Source organism: Myodes glareolus, chromosome 17, assembly GCF_982192425.1.
Source record: "Myodes glareolus chromosome 17, mMyoGla1.1, whole genome shotgun sequence".
NCBI classification, from domain to species: Eukaryota; Metazoa; Chordata; class Mammalia; order Rodentia; family Cricetidae; genus Myodes; species Myodes glareolus.
The window spans coordinates 16,433,296-16,451,548 of record NC_142042.1 but is presented as its reverse complement, the minus strand read 5'-3'; the positions used below and the strand labels follow the sequence as shown (position 1 = coordinate 16,451,548).

Sequence of the window (18,253 nt, the reverse complement as noted above, 5' to 3'; positions counted from 1 at the left end):
CTCTGAGAGCCCCACCCGCTGAATCACTGATTCTTTCTTGTTTGCTAGCTGGTCCACATACACATTTGTGAGACAATGCATGGGGTTTCTACTAGGTTCCTGAAGCTTATTTATTTCTTAAGCACTCAGGGTGTAACCTGAGTCGTGCCAAGGGTTGCGTGCGTCAGCAATGTGGCACATGCATAATTTGATTTGATTTTGGTTTTGCTTTGTTTCTTTGAGACAGGGTCTGGAACTCACTCTCTTACCCAGGCTCCAGACACAGTCTCCTGCCTGCCAGACTTGCAGGTGTGAACCATCACTTCTGGGTTAATTTTATCTGATTTAAGTGCTGTGGAGTGGACAGAGCAATGCTCAGTCTGTGAGATCGTGGTAACTTCAGAAAGTCCAGAGGAATCTGGGAAATTCCTCTAGCTCTGCTCAGCTCAGGTTGCAAACTAGCTCAGCTCAAGTTGCAAACTCTCTCGTTATTTTGTTCAGTCTCTCAGCTACTGATTCACCAGGAAAGGAGCATGGTTTCGATTTCACACTTCCGTTTGGGTGGCCGTTATTTCGCAGCTTCTAAGAGTGGCTGTGCTAAGGAGCCTGAAGTAGCAAGAAAACCCAGCTAAGGAGCCTAGTCAGTTGAGGACTGGTCCCTGCTGTCGCGCCAGAGCTGGTGAGTCTTCGTGAGCCTTTCACTCCACAACCCCTGGGAGAAATTCCCAGGGCGCATTCTAGTCTGGGGTAGACCACACAAGCGACTCCGCGGTGTGTCGCCCGGTGCAGAGCGCCTCCTGGCGTCCCAAAGGTGCATGCGCTGCTTTTCTCAGAACTCTTGGTTTGGGATGCTGAGAATATTATGTCTCATTCTTGTTGGAGGGAGCTTGGAAAGGAAGCACTGTACTGTCTGGGATCCAGGAGTCAAACCCGACAGTCCTGCAGTGGCTCTTTGGTGGGGTAGCTTCTCCCAAGTTCCTTCCTTGTGCCCAAGTTCCTTCCTTGTGCCCTCAACGCTTTCCTGAAGGTAGACATCTATCCTCAAAGATGTCACCAAGAGGCTTCATTTTATTTTGGTGGAGTCAGTCCCAGTTTACATACACCTGAAGCCAGCTTCCAAAGTTCCTACCTCATTCTCTACTCATTTTCTTCTAAGAAGTGTGTGTGTGTGTGTGTGTGTGTGTGTGTGTGTGTGTGTGTGTTCATTCTCTGCAATTATTTCTCACATTTGAGTAGAGAGCCACCAAGGCAAGAATTTGGTCGCAGTTTGTTTGCTCCTTGATATTAGCCACCCAAGACAGTACCCAACACATGGCCAGTACTCAGTAATTTTCACATACTGAGACTTCAAATTCTTTTAAAATCTCAGGAAATCTTCCTACCCACTTTGCAAGTTTATTGCATGCATTTTGCTCCACTTTCTACAAAACCTGAGTGCATTCGGGACTCATACATCAGTCTTTTGTTTTCCTCATTTTATTATTTAAAAAACAAAGCAATCATTTGCATAGTTCAAGTAAGAATCGTAAGATACTGTATTTTAAGCACTGTAACAGTCTTTGAAATGAAACTCATTTTTTTCCCTTTAGAAACACACAAAGGTTGATGCATCTTCTGTGAATAATGAAGACGACCTTTAGAACATGAATCTCAAGGAGTGATTGATCTCAGTTACAAGGTGCTGGGGTATCTCAGTCGACCATGGAGGCACCCATTTGTCTGGTGCAAAACTGGAAAGAACAGCTGACGGTAAACCCGGAGGCTATAAGAATTCTTGAGAAGATATCTCAGCCTCTGGTGGTGGTGGCCATTGTTGGCTTATACCGTACAGGGAAGTCCTATCTCATGAACCGTCTTACAGGACAGAACCATGGTGAGTGTCCTTCTGATGCATGGAGACCATTTCCTTGGACCAGTGGTAGGTGGTAGAGCACACTTTTCTAAGCTCATCTCAAGGAAGAGTCCAGTCCCTCTCATAGATGAAAATTCCTCATTCTTATCAAATTTATAATTTATAAACTATGGGAAAAGATCACATTCTTCTGTATAGTGATTGTTCCCCAACTTTATCAAAAGAGCCACCTCAAAATTCATCTTGACCCCCTCTACTCTGACCTGATCAACAACTGAACTCTGTCAAGAGCCCCCATTCTTCCTCTTGTGTCTTTGCTCAAGCTACAAGAACATTTCAAGTATGAATATTGTTTCACCTGTTCTTTAAAAACAAACAAACAAACAAACAAACACACAAGATGGGCTGAAGAAGGATGTGTAGTAGGGTCCTTATATATCCAAAATCCTAACTGAGCTATATCCAATCTCTGGGGTTTGGCTTTGCTGTTTTTCCTTTTTTTTCTTTTCTTTTGTATTTTAAGACAAACTTTTTCAAACTTTGTTTTGTTATTTTTCTGTAATGTGCTACATACAGACATTTTCATGCATGGATGTATGTTTCAGCAGATCTCCCCCAGTAATCTTTCCTTTTTTCCTTCCTCTCTCTCCTGCCCACCAGTCTCCTTCATTCCTAATACAGTTCCCCTTCCACTTTCCTGTCCTCTACACATATGATTCGAGGTATCTGCTGAAATCAGGACTCACAATCAGAGGAAACACGATTATTTGTTTTTCCAAGACTGGCTTCATTATTATAGCAAAGCTTTTTATGAATTATTGACAATGGAGTTAATGACTATGAAGTGAGCATCCAGATCAATACCCAGATCAAATATTAGATATTGGAAATAAAGCTCTACTAGCCACATGAACACAAATTATGCTCTCTGAAGCTCCTTGATACTTTCATTTACAGAGAATATGTTCATTCGTTCTTTCTTTGTGTGTTGGGGAGTATATGAGCTTGTGTATTTACAGGTATATGTACCATGTGCATACCCACAGGTCAGAGGAAGACACTGAGTGCCCTGTAATTGTCATACATATCCATAGTTTATTTCTACCACTTTATAGCATGTGGTTGTCTGAGGACACTGTATCATTTATCCATTTGTTGTTGATGACAAATTCCCAGCATTCTACGCATCTCCCCCAGTGTCGGGAACATAAGATACATCTTTAATTTTTCTGACCTATGCACTGCACAGTTGTATGCTATTTAATCCACTAAAAATTAAGTTGAGCATCTTGACCTTTATTTGCTAGTTTGTAAAGGATGCTGTTTTCCTTACTAAGTAGTTTCTCCTTTCTTCTCATGATTCCGTTTGATGTTTTCATTTTGAAAAAGCCCACAGGCAGCATTCTTCCTAATAAGTTACTTACTTTATGCATCTGTGATTCAGTACCTTTTCTGATTAAACTTGACTGCAAAACTTCCATCTGGATGTATCTCTCCAGGGTTCCTTCTCTCTCATCCCTCCTTCCCTCCCTCCCTGCCTCCCTCCCTCCCTCCCTCCCTCCCTCCCTCCCTCCCCTCCCTCCCTTCCTTCCTCCTATTTTCCCTCTGGCTACCTGCTTTCCTTTCTCCTCCTGTCCTCTTCCCCTTCACCCCTTTCTACTTCCCGTCCTTCTGCCTCCCACACAACCCATTTGTCTTTATCTTTCTATTAGAGGAACTGTTGACCATCAATTGGGGGAGGTATTTTTTTTTTTCTGGACTGAATAACTTTGTAAACTTTTGAGTGATTTGCATTTGAGAGCCCTAAGACACCCGGGAAGTTTCAACGGTGTTGCTTTCATTTTCTACTCAAGATCACATTGGTAGCTAAGATGATTTCGCATTAGAGCTCTGAATTATATTTGTACTTTCCAATGTTACAGTAGTAAAGGAGATTAGTTCTCAACCAAGGTCCAGAAACAGGTTCATGTCACTATTTGTCTCTGTGCGAGACTCACTTTGAAGTACTTTACCCACACGACTGAGAAAAATGGTCTCCTATCACATTTACCATGTTTACAACCGTCACCCAGGCAGCTCTCCCTATGTGACTCAACAGAAGTCAGGTCCAAAAGTTTGCAGAAAGGGCAGACTTCACCGTTTCTCCTGTGGAGGTCACAGATTGTGGCTATGCTGAACTATGGCACACTAGGAATTATATGCCATCTGTTTCTCTTCGTGGTTGAAGGAAGAAAATGTTGTGTATGGCAAATGGACAAAGTCTGGGAGCAACGGACACAGCCCACTGTCTACTGGTTTTGAGAAGTTTAAACTGTGGGTTTAAACTTTTGAAAATAAAGAACAAGGTGTGCCTTGGATCCCTTTAGATTATTCCACATTGATGAGGCAATAGACATAGAGCTCAACAAATGAATAAACTAAGGGAGGAAGGGACATCAAAACCAAACCAAATAAAAGCCAAAAGCTATTATTGCCATTAGGGGCCTGGCATGATGGCCTGGACTGCCAGTCATTTGTCCACCATGATGACCGAAGTATGGGAAAAATCCATGACAAAGACAAAGGTTTGCTTCGGCTGGCATTGCTGGAGGCTTCACTTCCTGGAATGCTTTTGGGTTTGGTGAGAGAAGGCAGTGAACTTCAGCAGGGAACACGTGACAGAGCTGTGCTTCTCTATTGGTTTCAAGCCTGGCATAAAAAATATAACAATAACAAAACAACATCAATACTTAAGAGACAGTGGTCTACACTCTCCTTTAAAGGCACACCCCTAAAAACTCAAAGACCTCCTACGTCACCTCATCTCTTAAAGTTTTTACACAATTATTCATTTCAGCATTCTGTGGAGCAAGCCTTGAACACATGGGCCTTTGGTTGATATTCCACATCCAAACTATATCATGCATTCATGAAGGATATGGAATGGTGGTACTGTTCACAGTGATGCAGGGAGGACAAAGGGAGTTAACAGGTGTGAGCAAGCACTTGACAAGTCGCAATATGAATGATCAGGTAGGAGTTAATCGCTCCTCACTCCAAAGAAGCAGGTAAAAATGAGTGTCAACATGTGGCATGAGAAACATTGGATGGAACTCCATGAAAGGAACTGTGACCAATGTGAGAAATAAGTCTCGGGTGCACTGTACCTCATGAGAGTACAAGTAAGGGAAGACAATGCCTGCTAGGTGACCATTGACTCCTGCGTTTCAGTGATTGGACTCTACCAGAAGTCAGACGACACAAGATTTTTTGAACTCATATATAAATACTAGAATTAATAGAGTCTAAACTAATCCTTTAATATAATCCATTTTTAGGAGTTGGAAGAATGAGGTAAGTAGAAGCCATAAGTATTTCTTGGGAGAGTTTTATTTATTTATTTATTTATTTATTTATTTATTTATTTATTTATTTATTATTAAAAATTTCCACCTCTTCCCCTCCTCCCACTTCCCTCCCCTCCCCTCCCCCACTCCTCATGGTCTTTGCTGAAGTAAAAGCAAGCCTTTTCCTTGCTGCCTGCTAAATATTCTCAGCACTCTACTACTTTGGTCTTCCTGCTCTGACCTTTTCTGTTTGTTCCTCTTCCTTTCAGGCTTTTCCTTGGGTTCCACAGTGCAGTCTGAAACCAAGGGAATCTGGATGTGGTGTGTACCTCACCCCACCAAGCCAACCCATACCCTGGTCCTTCTGGACACAGAGGGTCTTGGTGATATAGAAAAGGTAAGGAAGAATCTCACTGGATGTAATGATTTCTTGCTCTAAAATCTCAGATTAACTCATCCTCTCTATGTACTTTTCTCTGCTGGTTTGTTATTAATAATTTTGACTCTCTTTCTGGCAGACAGTGTTACTGTGGTTGTATGTATATGTTGGCATATTTTTGATATTGTAGTAATTCATCTTGTAGAAGGCAACTATATGGAAACTGCTAGCCACCAAATGTATCTCTGCATTTTGTCAGAAGCACAATGAAGAACTGTACTTAACTGAATAGGATTTGTGTCTATAATTGTGGCAAAACTTATCAAGGCATAACTACCCACTTATCATTACCTACTGTGTTCCAGGCACTTAGGTAATGTTTTATATGCACTGAATATTTTGTCATTTTATCAGTCAGTTCTGGGAACTAAATCCAGGACATTGTGCATGACTGTTCAGCTTCCTACCACTGATTTATATCCTACCTCTGTTAGGTAACTTAGCTAAACAAGCTAATGCCCTGAGAGGGGTCAGTAAGTGTGAGCAATGAGGATTGGATGTAGAATTGTATTCAAATTTTGTCATTTCTCTCAGCTCCACTAATAATATATCTGAAAGATGAAGGAACATTTGGATGCATGAATGATTATTATATGCTTAATTATCCATGTCCTCATGTGTCCTCTAGGGTGACCCTAAGAATGACTCATGGATCTTTGCCTTGGCTGTGCTTTTAAGCAGCACCTTTGTCTACAACAGCATGAGCACCATCAACCATCAGGCCCTGGAGCAGCTGTAGTATCCTTCCAGGGACCAAACTAACATGTTCCCTTAAGTTTAGGAGGAAGGCATCTTGCTTCTTGTTCTCTGGTCCAAGTCAGAAAGTTTTGGCTGAGTTTGAGTGGACACAGGACGAATGAGAATAGTTTTAATAACTGACTCGGCATGATATCTAGAAGGTATTTTGTTTCATATCCTTAGCTACAATTCCAGTTATGTGACTGAATTAACACAGTTAATCCGGGCAAAGGCCAGCCCCAGAGAAGATGAAGTAGAGGATTCCAGTGAGTTTGTGAGCTTCTTTCCGGATTTTGTCTGGACTGTTCGGGATTTCACTCTGGAGCTGAAGTTTGATGGACATGTCATCACAGCAGATGAGTACCTGGAGAATGCCCTGAAGCTGATTCCAGGTATCACTGCATCAGGGAAGTTTCAACAGGGACGTAGGATTCACTAAATGCTGCTCAGCACTTGGCGTATCTACTTTAGACTGCACTGAAACCCTTGTTAATGGTCATAACAATTGGCACGTAGCCATAATTTTGGCAATCATTATTACTTGAAAATATAAGTAAGATATTATTATTATTAAAATTTAAACTTACTTTATCTTAGAATATGTCATATCAAATACTTTTAGTATTACAATGAAAAACAGAAACAAAAATAGATGAAGGATTACAGTCAAGGTGACTACTTTCTGAGCCTTATTTATTTTTTAATATAATTGTTTTTCATAGCCTATTTTGAGAAAAACTGGTTCATCAAATAAATAAGTGAAAAAAAACTTTAAAATTACAGGGAAATCTACTGACAATATTGTAAAAAATCTTTCTCACTTGAATGTTTTACTAGCTCAAATAGTTATACCGTGCAGTGGATTTCTGTGTATATTTTTTAGTGCATGGGGGTGGGGGAAGGAGATGTATGTCTCCACTAATGTGCAATACTTCATTATTCACTGACATTTTACTTTCTTACCTCATTCAATATGGTGGCATGTTGGGCTGGAGAGATGGCTCAGTGGTTAAGAGCACTGTCTGCTCTTCCAGAGGTACTGAGTTCAATTCCCAGCAACCACATGATGGCTCACAACCATCTGTAATGAGATCTAGTGCCCTCATCTGGCCTGCAAGTATACATGCAAACAGAACACTGTATATGTAATAAATAAAGATTTAAAAAAAAAAATAAATAAAAATATGGTGGCATGTTAACATTACAAATTCATTACATGAATTATGTTTAGTGGGACAGATAAATACCTAAAATCAATATTATTATTCATTTATCTATCATTTAGCCAAATATTGATGTTAAATAGCTGATTTATGTCATTGAGATTCTCTGCAAAATAATGCCAAGTCCAATGTAATGACAAAGTAGTGAGGTCTCCAAATGCACTCATTACTTTAAAGCTGTTGGCACAGTCATCCAGATGGACTGGAGCTGCAGCCTGGAGAGTATTCTTGGAAAGTTTTTATTCATCTTATCTTCCAACTGCCCCATCACTGAGTGCCCCCTCCGCTCTTACAGGAAACAATCCCAAAGTCCAGAAGTCCAACATAACTAGAGAATGTATCCGATATTTCTTTCCAGTACGGAGGTGCTTTGTCTTTGACCGGCCTACAAGGGACAAACGTTTACTATCTCAAATTGAAAAAGTTCCAGAAGATGAACTGGAATGGAATTTCCAGGTTGAATCACAAAAGTTCTGTTCCTACATCTTCACCAATGCAAAGACCAAGACACTGAGAGGGGGGATCACTGTCACAGGAAGCCGTGAGTTCTTTTTGTAGCAGTCACGTTCCTGTGGCTTAGAATATGCAATGAAGTGAGAATTCTTTTGTGGTCTTGAAACTTTTTGTATGCTTATATAAAGGAATACGGAGGAAACAAATGTTCAGATCACACATACGAGTTTCCTACTTGAACTTTCTGTATACGAGTGTTTATTGAAGTCTAGCTTGTGTTACACAGGTAATACCATAAAGATGTTCAGGTGAGTGGACAGAAATCTGTAAGATGACTTGGAGTCCCCCTGGAAGGAAGAGTGGCTCAGTTTGACTATACAGATTACTTTTGGGCTAACACTTGTCAGAACACAGCAGGTCAAGTGTCCCATTCAATTAGAGAAACAAGTGTAAACATTCCAAGCACCATAGACATTCTGCCTGTGTAACCATGTTTTGTCTCTGCTTAAATGGGTTCATACTTGGTTCCATGTTCTATATTCTGTCTTCAAACTTTTGACTTTTTTTTCCTGAGGGGACTTGAATTTTCATTTGGAACTTGATCTCACAAAAGATGAAATTTGCTTTCTTATTCTAACACACTTTTCTTTTAACTATATGGTGGTGTATTTTTTCCCTCCAAAAAAGTCTTGAAAACTCTTAGAATTAGTGATTATTTTTAGTGCATTGAATTTGGAAACTGCAAAGGAAAGAAGTAAGTTTTATTAAATAACTATTGATTCTGAGAGGCCATGAGAAAAGAACGAAAGATACGGAAGAGGTTAGAAGAGAAGAGAAATTCATGTTGAATAGAATTTTGTTGCTTTTGATAACACTAGGCCTAAAACTTATAAATAACAGTTAGTGAGAATGTACCTGTTCTTAACAATATTTTTCTTAGGACTGGGGACTCTGGTGAAGACCTACTTGGATGCCATCAATAGTGGGACTGTGCCTTGCTTGGAGAATGCAGTGATGACCCTGGCTCAGCGTGAGAACTCAGCAGCTGTGCAGAAGGCAGCTGACCATTACAGTGAACAGATGGCCCAGCAACTGAAGCTCCCAACAGACACACTCCAGGAGCTTCTGGATGTGCATGCAGACTGTGAGAAGGAAGCCATTGCTGTCTTCATGGAGCACTCCTTCAAGGACGATGAGCAAGAGTTCCAGAGGAGACTGGTGGTAACACATCTTAGCACTTAGCTTGCCTGATCCTTGCCCTTCTGATACAACCCTTAGACTCCACTTTTTTAAATCTCAAGGTCTGAATCTTTCTCACTGAAATTCTTATGGAAAACTTAACTCTTTGCATTTGACTTTTCCCGTTCTTGAAGCAATAACATTTTATTATTTTTATTGCTATGAAACAAGATATCATGTATTTAGTACCTTGAAACGGCATGCATTTTGTTAGCTCAAAGTTCAAAAGAGAGGTGAAGCAAGAGTGTGTGGGTCTCTGCTTGATGCACTGAAAACAGAAAATGTGCTGTCTGATTGATTTAACACTGACCTATAGGTCTGGGTCAAAGCTTTCTCCCCTTAGCAAAACACAAGGAATCACTGTGTTCTATGTTTTCTAGACATTCTGATTTCTTTTTCTGACACAGCAGTTAAAATTTACATTCTGAAGGACTTGGGTGGCTAGACCTCCTTGTGTTATGTAATATAATGTCACCATAGGATTACTATCCACCACAGTCACCAGCCCAGGGTGATAAAAGCATTGGCACCAAAAACCAACTCTCAGGGGATTACCATGACCTATCAGACCAAAAGCAGCTTCCCTGAGAGTTTCTGGTCTTCCATTTATCTGAAATTGAACCCCGAAGAACAAAAATCTTTTAGTCCATATTGAGGAAATTAATTAGGATTATCACGTATAAGCATAAACAAACATGTAAAGAAACAAAACACACATGTTCCAGTGTACTGACACTCAAGTTACCATGAAAGAATTCATGAGGATTCAAATCTCTCCTAAGAGTACAGTTATCTCTGCTTTGAAGAAATGGTTTGTCAGCTACACCAACCTCCATTTTCAGAGGAAATAGACTTAAGTCTTCTAACTAGATTTAACAGCTGCTGGGTATGAACCCGAGGAAGCTGACAGACTTTCCAAAAGTTAACACACAGAATTAACTAGGTTGGGATTCTTGTTCCTCTTCCTTTCCCAGTCCACTCTGGGCTTGTCTTATTGCTTCTTTCAGAACAATCACAGTAGTACCTTCTCTCTTAGGGTTTGCATTGCTTTGAAGAGACTCCATGATCACAGCAACTCTTATAAAGGAAAGCATTTAATTGAGGGTTTCCTACAGAGGTTTAGTTCATTATCATCATTGTGAGAAGCATGGTAGCATGCAGGAAGACATGGTCCTGGGAAAATAGCAGAGGGTTCTACATCTCGATCTACAGGAAACAGGAAGTGAACTGTGATATTGAGTGTGGCTTGAGCATCAGAGACCTCAAAGCCCGTTTCCACAGTGATATACTTCCTCTAACAATGCCATCCCCATTCCAGCAAGTCACACCTTCTATTAGTGCCACTCTCTATGGCCAATTTTTTAAAAACCACCACACCTTCCTTGTAACAGCTTTGTTCTTCCTTCCCCTCTTACCCTGCAGGCTGTCCTAGAAGAAAGGAAGGAAGCTTTCATGCAACGGAATGAAGCAGCATCTGTCAGTCACTGCCAGGCTGAGCTGGACAAGCTTTCAGAGTCCCTGAGGATGAGTGTTTCACATGGAGCTTTCTCTGTTCCTGGTGGACACAGTCTCTACATAGAGGCCAGGAAGAAGGTTGAGCAGAACTATGAGCGAGTGCCCAGGAAGGGAGTAAAGGTAAGAAATGACAGAAACAATCGCTTGTAGAGTTATGGTAGAGTGGTAACTACTAGGTACTGGTGTAACTAATCAAGGTGAAGACAAGTTCATGGTTGGCAGGCCCTGAGCATTCAGTTCTGGCACAAGAATCATTTCAGGGTGACTTGGCTAGATTACCAGTTTAGTTTTCAGGATATATAAACTAAGTAGCTGTGCTTCCCACTCTCATGCACTGGACAAGTGTAATGTGCTGGTGCCGTAACACATTGCCTAGGTCCACACTACCATTCATTGATAGATGTGGCAGGTCAGCTCAGAATTCTGTTTTTTTTTTTTTGAGGAATCTTTATTTTGTTATGTATAATGACTGTAATCAGTTTCCATTTCACTAAGAGATCGACAAAGTTTTTTGGTAACTCAATCAAAACGTCTGAACTTATAATAAGCATGGCCACAAGAGTGAGATGATACCTCATTGTGCCTTTAGTTTGTTATTTCATGAAGGATTAATAAAACTGAGTACAAATGCTTGTTGGCCATTTGAATTTCTTATTCTGAAAATTATAATCCATGGCAATTGCATGTTATTTTAAGCATGCTAGTTTTCCCTATTGTATTGTGTGAGTTCTTCATTGTCTTCTTATTTTAACTACTTATCAGTATATGGGTTGTAAATATTTTCTTTCATTTGATATGTCCCCTTTGATTTGATCAAGTGCTTCCTTTACTGTACAGAAAGTTTATGGTTGTCTATAGTCTCACTTAACTATTTGTCTATGATTTTGGTACTAAATCTAAAACACCATCATGAATCTAATGCTATATGGCTCCCCCAACTTTTGTTAAAATATTTTTCATCTATTCCCTGTTTTAAGAATTTTAAAATACCAGGTCTTAGGTTAATCCATTTTTAGTTCTTTTAGGTGGAAAATGTAGTACAGAGATGTAATTTCATTATGTCTTGCCTCTCTCAGTTGTCTTATATTGGTTTATATATCTGATTTATGCAAGGACCATGTTGTTTTTACTACTTACTAATAAAAGTACATTATATTAGGTTATTTTGTCTACTTAGCATGTCTATCATCTATCTATCTATCTATCTATCTATCTATCTATCTATCTATCTATCCATCATCTCTATCTATCCATTTATCTGTCTATCATTTATATGCTATCTATTTCATATCCATATGATGAATCACTATTCAGCCTTAAAAGTGCTGTCAATCGTGAAAATATAAATAGATCTAGAAGATGGTATAATCATGGAAATAAGCCAGGCACAGGAAGACAAATGCTGCATGTTGTGGCTCACTTTCAATGGCATCATGGAGAGAGAGAGAGAGAGAGAGAGAGAGAGAGAGAGAGAACAACAAACAAGGATAAACTAATATTAACTGTGTTATTACTGTTCTATGGCTTTGAGGAGGCACTATGACCAAGGCAAGTCTTATAAAGGAAAGTACTGGGGACTTGCTTATAGTTTTGTGTGGAGACCCAAAAATGTGAGCCTATTCCACCTTGTCTGAAGGTTTTGGACTATGGCCCATTGAAATAGATCTACTCCATCCTAACCTAAGGTCATAGAATTCAAGCATACTTCTCTTTCTTTTGAAATAGGAGGTTTGATTTAGGGAGTGGCTGCCTACAGGACACTTGGTCTATGGTGTGTACATTTCCCAAACATCCAATTCTTTCCTCAGGAAATAATAGCTCCATGTCTAAAGTATTGAAATAAGTAACAGTACTTGTTTTCCTTTGTATCATGTTAAAGCAGTCTTTGGCCTTCGATCCCCCTTTGGTATCAGGGCATTAAGGTGTATGAAAAATAAATGTGGGCAAACTCAGTACTCATAATTCATCATTCAGTATTTTGCTGAGTTGCCTTTCTCTTACTATCCTGCATCTCTGTGTTTCTTTCTTCTCTGATCCTCTTACCTAATATTTCTAATTTCATGCCCCTAACCTGGAACATACAAACCTGCTGCTCTTAGAATTGCAACAAAAGTCACCCCAAAAAGGTGATTCACAACTTATGGCAGCCCAATGTGGTATTTTAGACAGTTTGGAGGAGCAATACATAGTCATCCTGGTGGGAAGCAGACAGGCATGGCACTGGAGCTGAGGACTTCATGTTCTGTGCACAGGGAACAGGCAGAGAAAGAGACTGGGACTGGTGTGGACTTTTGTAATCTCAAAGCCCACCCCCAATGACACACTTTATCCAACAAGGCCACACCTCCTAATCCTTCCCAAATAGTAGTACCAACTGGGGACCATTCATTTAAATATATGAGCCCATAGGACCCAATCTTATTTAAACTGCCACACTAACATAGAGTATAATGGTGATTACTGTGACGGAGAATAGAGAGAATAGTGAGACACTCATCAAGAGATATGAACATATAGCTATAAGACATATTGTTTAGAAAGACAAATAGTGAGTATGCATAGGATAATCTTATATATATATATATATCTAAAAGCTAAAAAAGTTGATTTCAAGTGTTATTACCACACAAAGGTAATTTGAGGCAATTGGTATGTAATTTTTTTCAACTCTGATAATTACTTAAATATATAATTGATGTGGGATTCCCTTCTCTATGCTGAATAGCATTGGTTAATAAGGAAACTTGCTTGACCTGATAGTAAAAGCTAGCTAAGAGGAAGTTAGAGCTAATAGGCCAAGCAGTGATTTAATTAATACAGTTTCTGTGTGTTTATTTCAGTTCTTGGTGACGGGGACCAACAGGCAGCCTCCTTAATACATATAATGCATTAAAACTTCACGTGTCTTAAACAGTTAGAATTTTCATTTGTTAATAATACGATAATAAAGCTGTATAAAAACAAACTAACAATGCTTCCAGAAATATCAGACTAAGCTCTCTAAGATACAAAGTGTCATGACTGTATATGTTGTCTTAGCTGTAAAGTCTGGAACACCCATGAAGGTAGGAGACAAAATATTTTCAAACATGGTAACCAATGGAAATTGTGTGTCTGTGGAACTGCATGGAACAGATTTGTAACTGTGGTTGGAACTGTAATGTGGGGCAGCTGGTAGGAAGCATTTCTGGGAAGAGAGGCAGTAAAGCTAGCAAGAAGGCTGAGGCAGAGGGTTTTTGAATCTGAAAAAACTTGTACTTTCATTATGGCCATGGAATGAAATGGACCTTGTGGGACAGGACTCAACAAATTAGTAGTTTTATTTATCAGTAAATACCTCAGCAGAAGACTTAATCTTTACTGTCTAAATTATATTTTCTCTTCTTGGGTCCCCAGGCAAAAGAGGTTCTCAAGAGCTTCCTACAGTCACAGGGTACTGTAGAGAACTCCATCCTGCAGTCAGACAAAGCCCTTACAGATGGACAGAAGGCCATAGCAGGTAGGGTAGAGTGTCCAACTGTTAGAGAGGAGGGTACATTATGCAAAGTCCTCTGACTGGTGCACAGGTAGATCCTTCTGGAACAAAAAGCTTCCTCCTGGCCGTTTGACCTCTCCTAGATGTGCAAACACAAAGTGTGTTGGTGTTGTATTTTATGTCCAGTTAATTGGTGCCTTTCCATCATGTTAGGAACCATGATGCTGCTGACCTGGCTAATGGGAATACTCACAGGTTTCCCTTTGAGCCCTGGACAGTATAGCTACATTCTAACTGTGATTTTTTTTTCCTCTCTTGAACATCTGTGGAACAGCTGAGAAGACAAAGAAGGAGGAGGCTGAGAAGGAACGCGAGCTGCTGAGACAGAAACAGGAGGAGCAAGAGCAAGTGATGGAAGCTCAAGAGAGAAGCTTCCGAGAAAACATTGCTAAACTTCAAGAGAAGATGGAGGAGGAAAGGGAGACTCTTCTGAGAGAACAGGAGAAGATGCTGGAGCACAAGCTGAAGGTGAGTGTGGATGGGGTTTGTCAGTGCCAGACAGATGGTGCTCTGATTTCTCAGAAAGAGAACTGTTATTCTAAAACATGTAACTCTAACTGTGACTGTTGCATCAAAGTTCATATGGGCCTTACTGAAGCTCTGAGCACATAAGACGCCAGTATCTGTGTAGGGTTAGACTTCAAGTGTATAAATAATGTCCCCAGGGTTCTGAGATGCTGTTTGTTGAATTTCTAGGATGGTCTTCTTGTGCTTTCCAATAGTCTTTAGGATTCTAGGCTTATACTTCAAAGAAAATGAGGTGGATCCATCTAGTGTGAATATATCAGTTGTGGTGCGGGACAATATCTATATTCTGTCAATTATATTTTAAATAGACGCTTATTGGCCAGTATCCAGGCAGGAAGCATAGGAAGGAAAACCAGACAGGAAGTAGAGGTGGGTCAATGAGAACAGGATAAGTCTGGGAAGGAGGAAGCCCATTCCTCTCCAGTCCTGCCGAGACACAGTAGAAGGAAGATATGACCTGCCCTGCTGAAAAAGGTACTGAGCTATGTGGCTGACATAGATAAGAATAATGGTTTAATATAAGTTCTAAGAGTTAATAAGAAGCCTGAGCTAATGGGCCAATCAGTTTATCATTAATATATACCTCTGTGTGATTTTTTTTGGACTTAACAATTGTGGGAACAGGGCAGGACAGAAAACCTCAGACAACAGATTTTAGCCCAGGGTAAAACAGGAGGAGAATGGGGTGGGGAGATGGCTCAGTCACTGAAGTTCTCATTGTACATGTATGAGGAAAACATTTGGATCTTCAGAATCCATGGAAAAAATCTGGAAGACGTGACATTTATCAGTGGTCTTCAGGAAAAAGATAGGAGGACCCCTGGAGCTTTCTAGTTAGCCAGCCAGTAGAATCAACTAGCTATAGAATTATGGAGAGACGTTATCTTTAAAATGGGGCTGTAGAGTTGGCTCAGAGCATTTATTGTTCCTGCCAAGGACCCAGGTTTAATTTCCATTAATAACATGGTACCTTATATTGTCCAGAATTAGAATTCTAGGGGCTCTGATATGCTCTTTTGATATCCGTGGGCAGCAGGCACACACATGGTACATACACATGTAAGCAAAATAGTCAAATGTGTAATGAAAAAAATACATTTAATAAAAAATAAGGAGGAAGCATTTGAAGAACATGTATGACATCAACCTTTGGCCTCCATAGATATGGACAAACATATACATTTGTATGCATTTACACATGTGCTCACAAATGCATTCAAAAAGAGAGATGAATTAGTTAAATTGAAAAATGAAATATAATAAAATGGTAAAATAAAATAGAACATAATACAATCTCATAAATTGCACTATTTATTTATACCTGTTTGATTCATCATAAAGCTGATATAAAACAAACTATATGTCCTATCTTAGAGTGTTCTATACAAGATCAGCATAACCATAATTCATGAAATAATCTAAGAGACACCTCCTTAGAATTGAGAGTAAGTTTCAATTCACCTGCCTTCTGCAATCTCTTCAAAAGGGAAAATTTTTTGTGTGTATTGGGATAAAGCTCTTCAGTCTCCATGGGAAGGTCCTGAGAAATACTCCTTAGTTTTGTGTAAACAGTAGATATTCCTCTTTTTAGGTATAAATGTCTTAAAATATCAAAACCCTTCTTAGGTGGTAGTGAAATAGATAATGTACATAAATTAAAGTCAAAGGCAAAATTCTGCATGTGAATAATGGAGGATTTTTCTTTATACAGATCCAAGAAGAACTTCTTGTTGAAGGATTTAGAAAGAAATCTGAAATGTTAATGAAAGAAATAAGTCAACTGAGAGAAGAGAATGAGAGAACTAAAAAGAAACCCTCACTGTTTTCACATGTTCTTGACACAGTTGGCAATGCATTCCTTATGGTTTTACCAGGAGGTGGTAAAATATTGGGTGCAGGGATGAAAGTTCTCAGCTCATTTATTAAATAGCCTGAAAGTTTTTGGGAAGGGATTTATAAAAGCTATGATTCTATTATTTTGATACCACAACTATATATCTTGTTTTAAAACTGCATGTGCTACTTTAATAACCAGTGCTATATATGAGGTCTGAACTCCCACGATTGCTAAATAATCAAAGAGACACCACCTTATTGGAGTTGAGAGTCAGTATCAATTTATTAGCAGTTACAATCAAGATTAAAAATACAAATCATTGGCTCAAAAATACAAGAGAATGGCATCCATAAATCCCATTAAATTTCATTGACATAATTTATATTGTAAAGTGGAAAACCAGTCAGAATATAGTGAAATTATTTCTAGAAAGGATGTGAGTAAGTAAAAAAGAAAAATGGTCCAATGGAGTAGTGTGGCAATTGTACCCCAGTTATACAAATAATTCATTGTGAAGAACTCCTGTAAAAATTAACAAGTTGATTTTTTTTTTTCAGGATAAAGCATGAAAAAAATGTTAGGCTGATTGGTAATAAAACCTGTGCAGACTAAAAATTGTGACTCTTTTGTGTCGCCTTTGTTATGTGACAGGAACCTGGTCCATAGGGGTCCATAGGGAGCATGAGCACTATTTTCTAGAAAGACCAAGAATCCTGACATTGATCTTTCTGAACTAGTTTGGGTTCGGGATATGGATGAGCTTCGCACCTTGGGATAGGAAAACCCTGGAATATTGTAAGCAGAACTTAATGCACATTTAGTTTGAGAGCCAGAATGCTGAGAGAAATATGTACAGTGGAAGCAAGGCCCTTTGGATTTCAGAGGAAAACAAGGACTCCACTGGAAACTCTAAGTCATTCTTGCTCCATTCTTGCCACAGTCGGCTGCGTTCTCCCCATGTATCGCATGTGTATGTGATGAGAATTTAAAAGCACCTGGTGGAGAAAATCAGAACACACTATAACAATTAGACTTTGCAATGACTGCTGCTGAGTGCTTTTTTTTTTTATTAAGATCTGAAAGAGATTTTTAAAATAAAAAAAACCATGAAGTTTACAGAGGAAAAGTTGTGTAAGCAACTTAAAATATTCAGGCAAAAAAGTGGATATATATGTCCTTGTGAAAAGACATCCCAGGCTCTTTATTAGGATAAGAGGTTAGTCTAGAAAGCACAATCAATCCTATCAATGGCACCACCTAATAAAAATACAAAATACAAATTCATCTGAGAGATGAATCCTGTCCTAAGTGTATTTCAGAAAGGGTTTCCTACTTTAGGAACAGCAAACAAAACCAAAACAATGACATCAACAAACTATCTTTGAAATTATTTTTACAGATACATCTACCAAAGCACAGAGAAATATTCCTACTGTGGTCCAATGGAACCTGGCTACTTCTCAAGTTAGCAACAGATCTTGGCCGCAGCAACAATATGGCACTGGTTTTGCAGGCATGAAAGTTTAAGGGAGTCATACAGTCTTGCTGCATTGTTTTAGAGAATGGTTGAGGGCAGCCAACGTGTGACA

The 18,253-nt window shown here is 39.4% G+C and overlaps 1 protein-coding gene across 1 annotated transcript; it reads left to right on the top strand.

Moving 5' to 3' along the window:
- Nucleotides 1-230: 230 nt before the first annotated feature.
- LOC125412833 (guanylate-binding protein 3-like) lies at nt 231-17,279 on the top strand. The gene is made up of 12 exons (XM_048453713.3): nt 231-288; nt 481-658; nt 1,569-1,852; nt 5,427-5,554; nt 6,225-6,334; nt 6,530-6,726; nt 7,853-8,098; nt 8,951-9,231; nt 10,672-10,884; nt 14,161-14,263; nt 14,574-14,767; nt 16,539-17,279. The coding sequence occupies exons 3-12, from the start codon at nt 1,681-1,683 to the stop codon at nt 16,755-16,757; spliced, it is 1,863 nt and encodes a 620-aa protein (XP_048309670.3). The 5' UTR covers nt 231-288; nt 481-658; nt 1,569-1,680; the 3' UTR covers nt 16,758-17,279.
- Nucleotides 17,280-18,253: the final 974 nt, after the last annotated feature.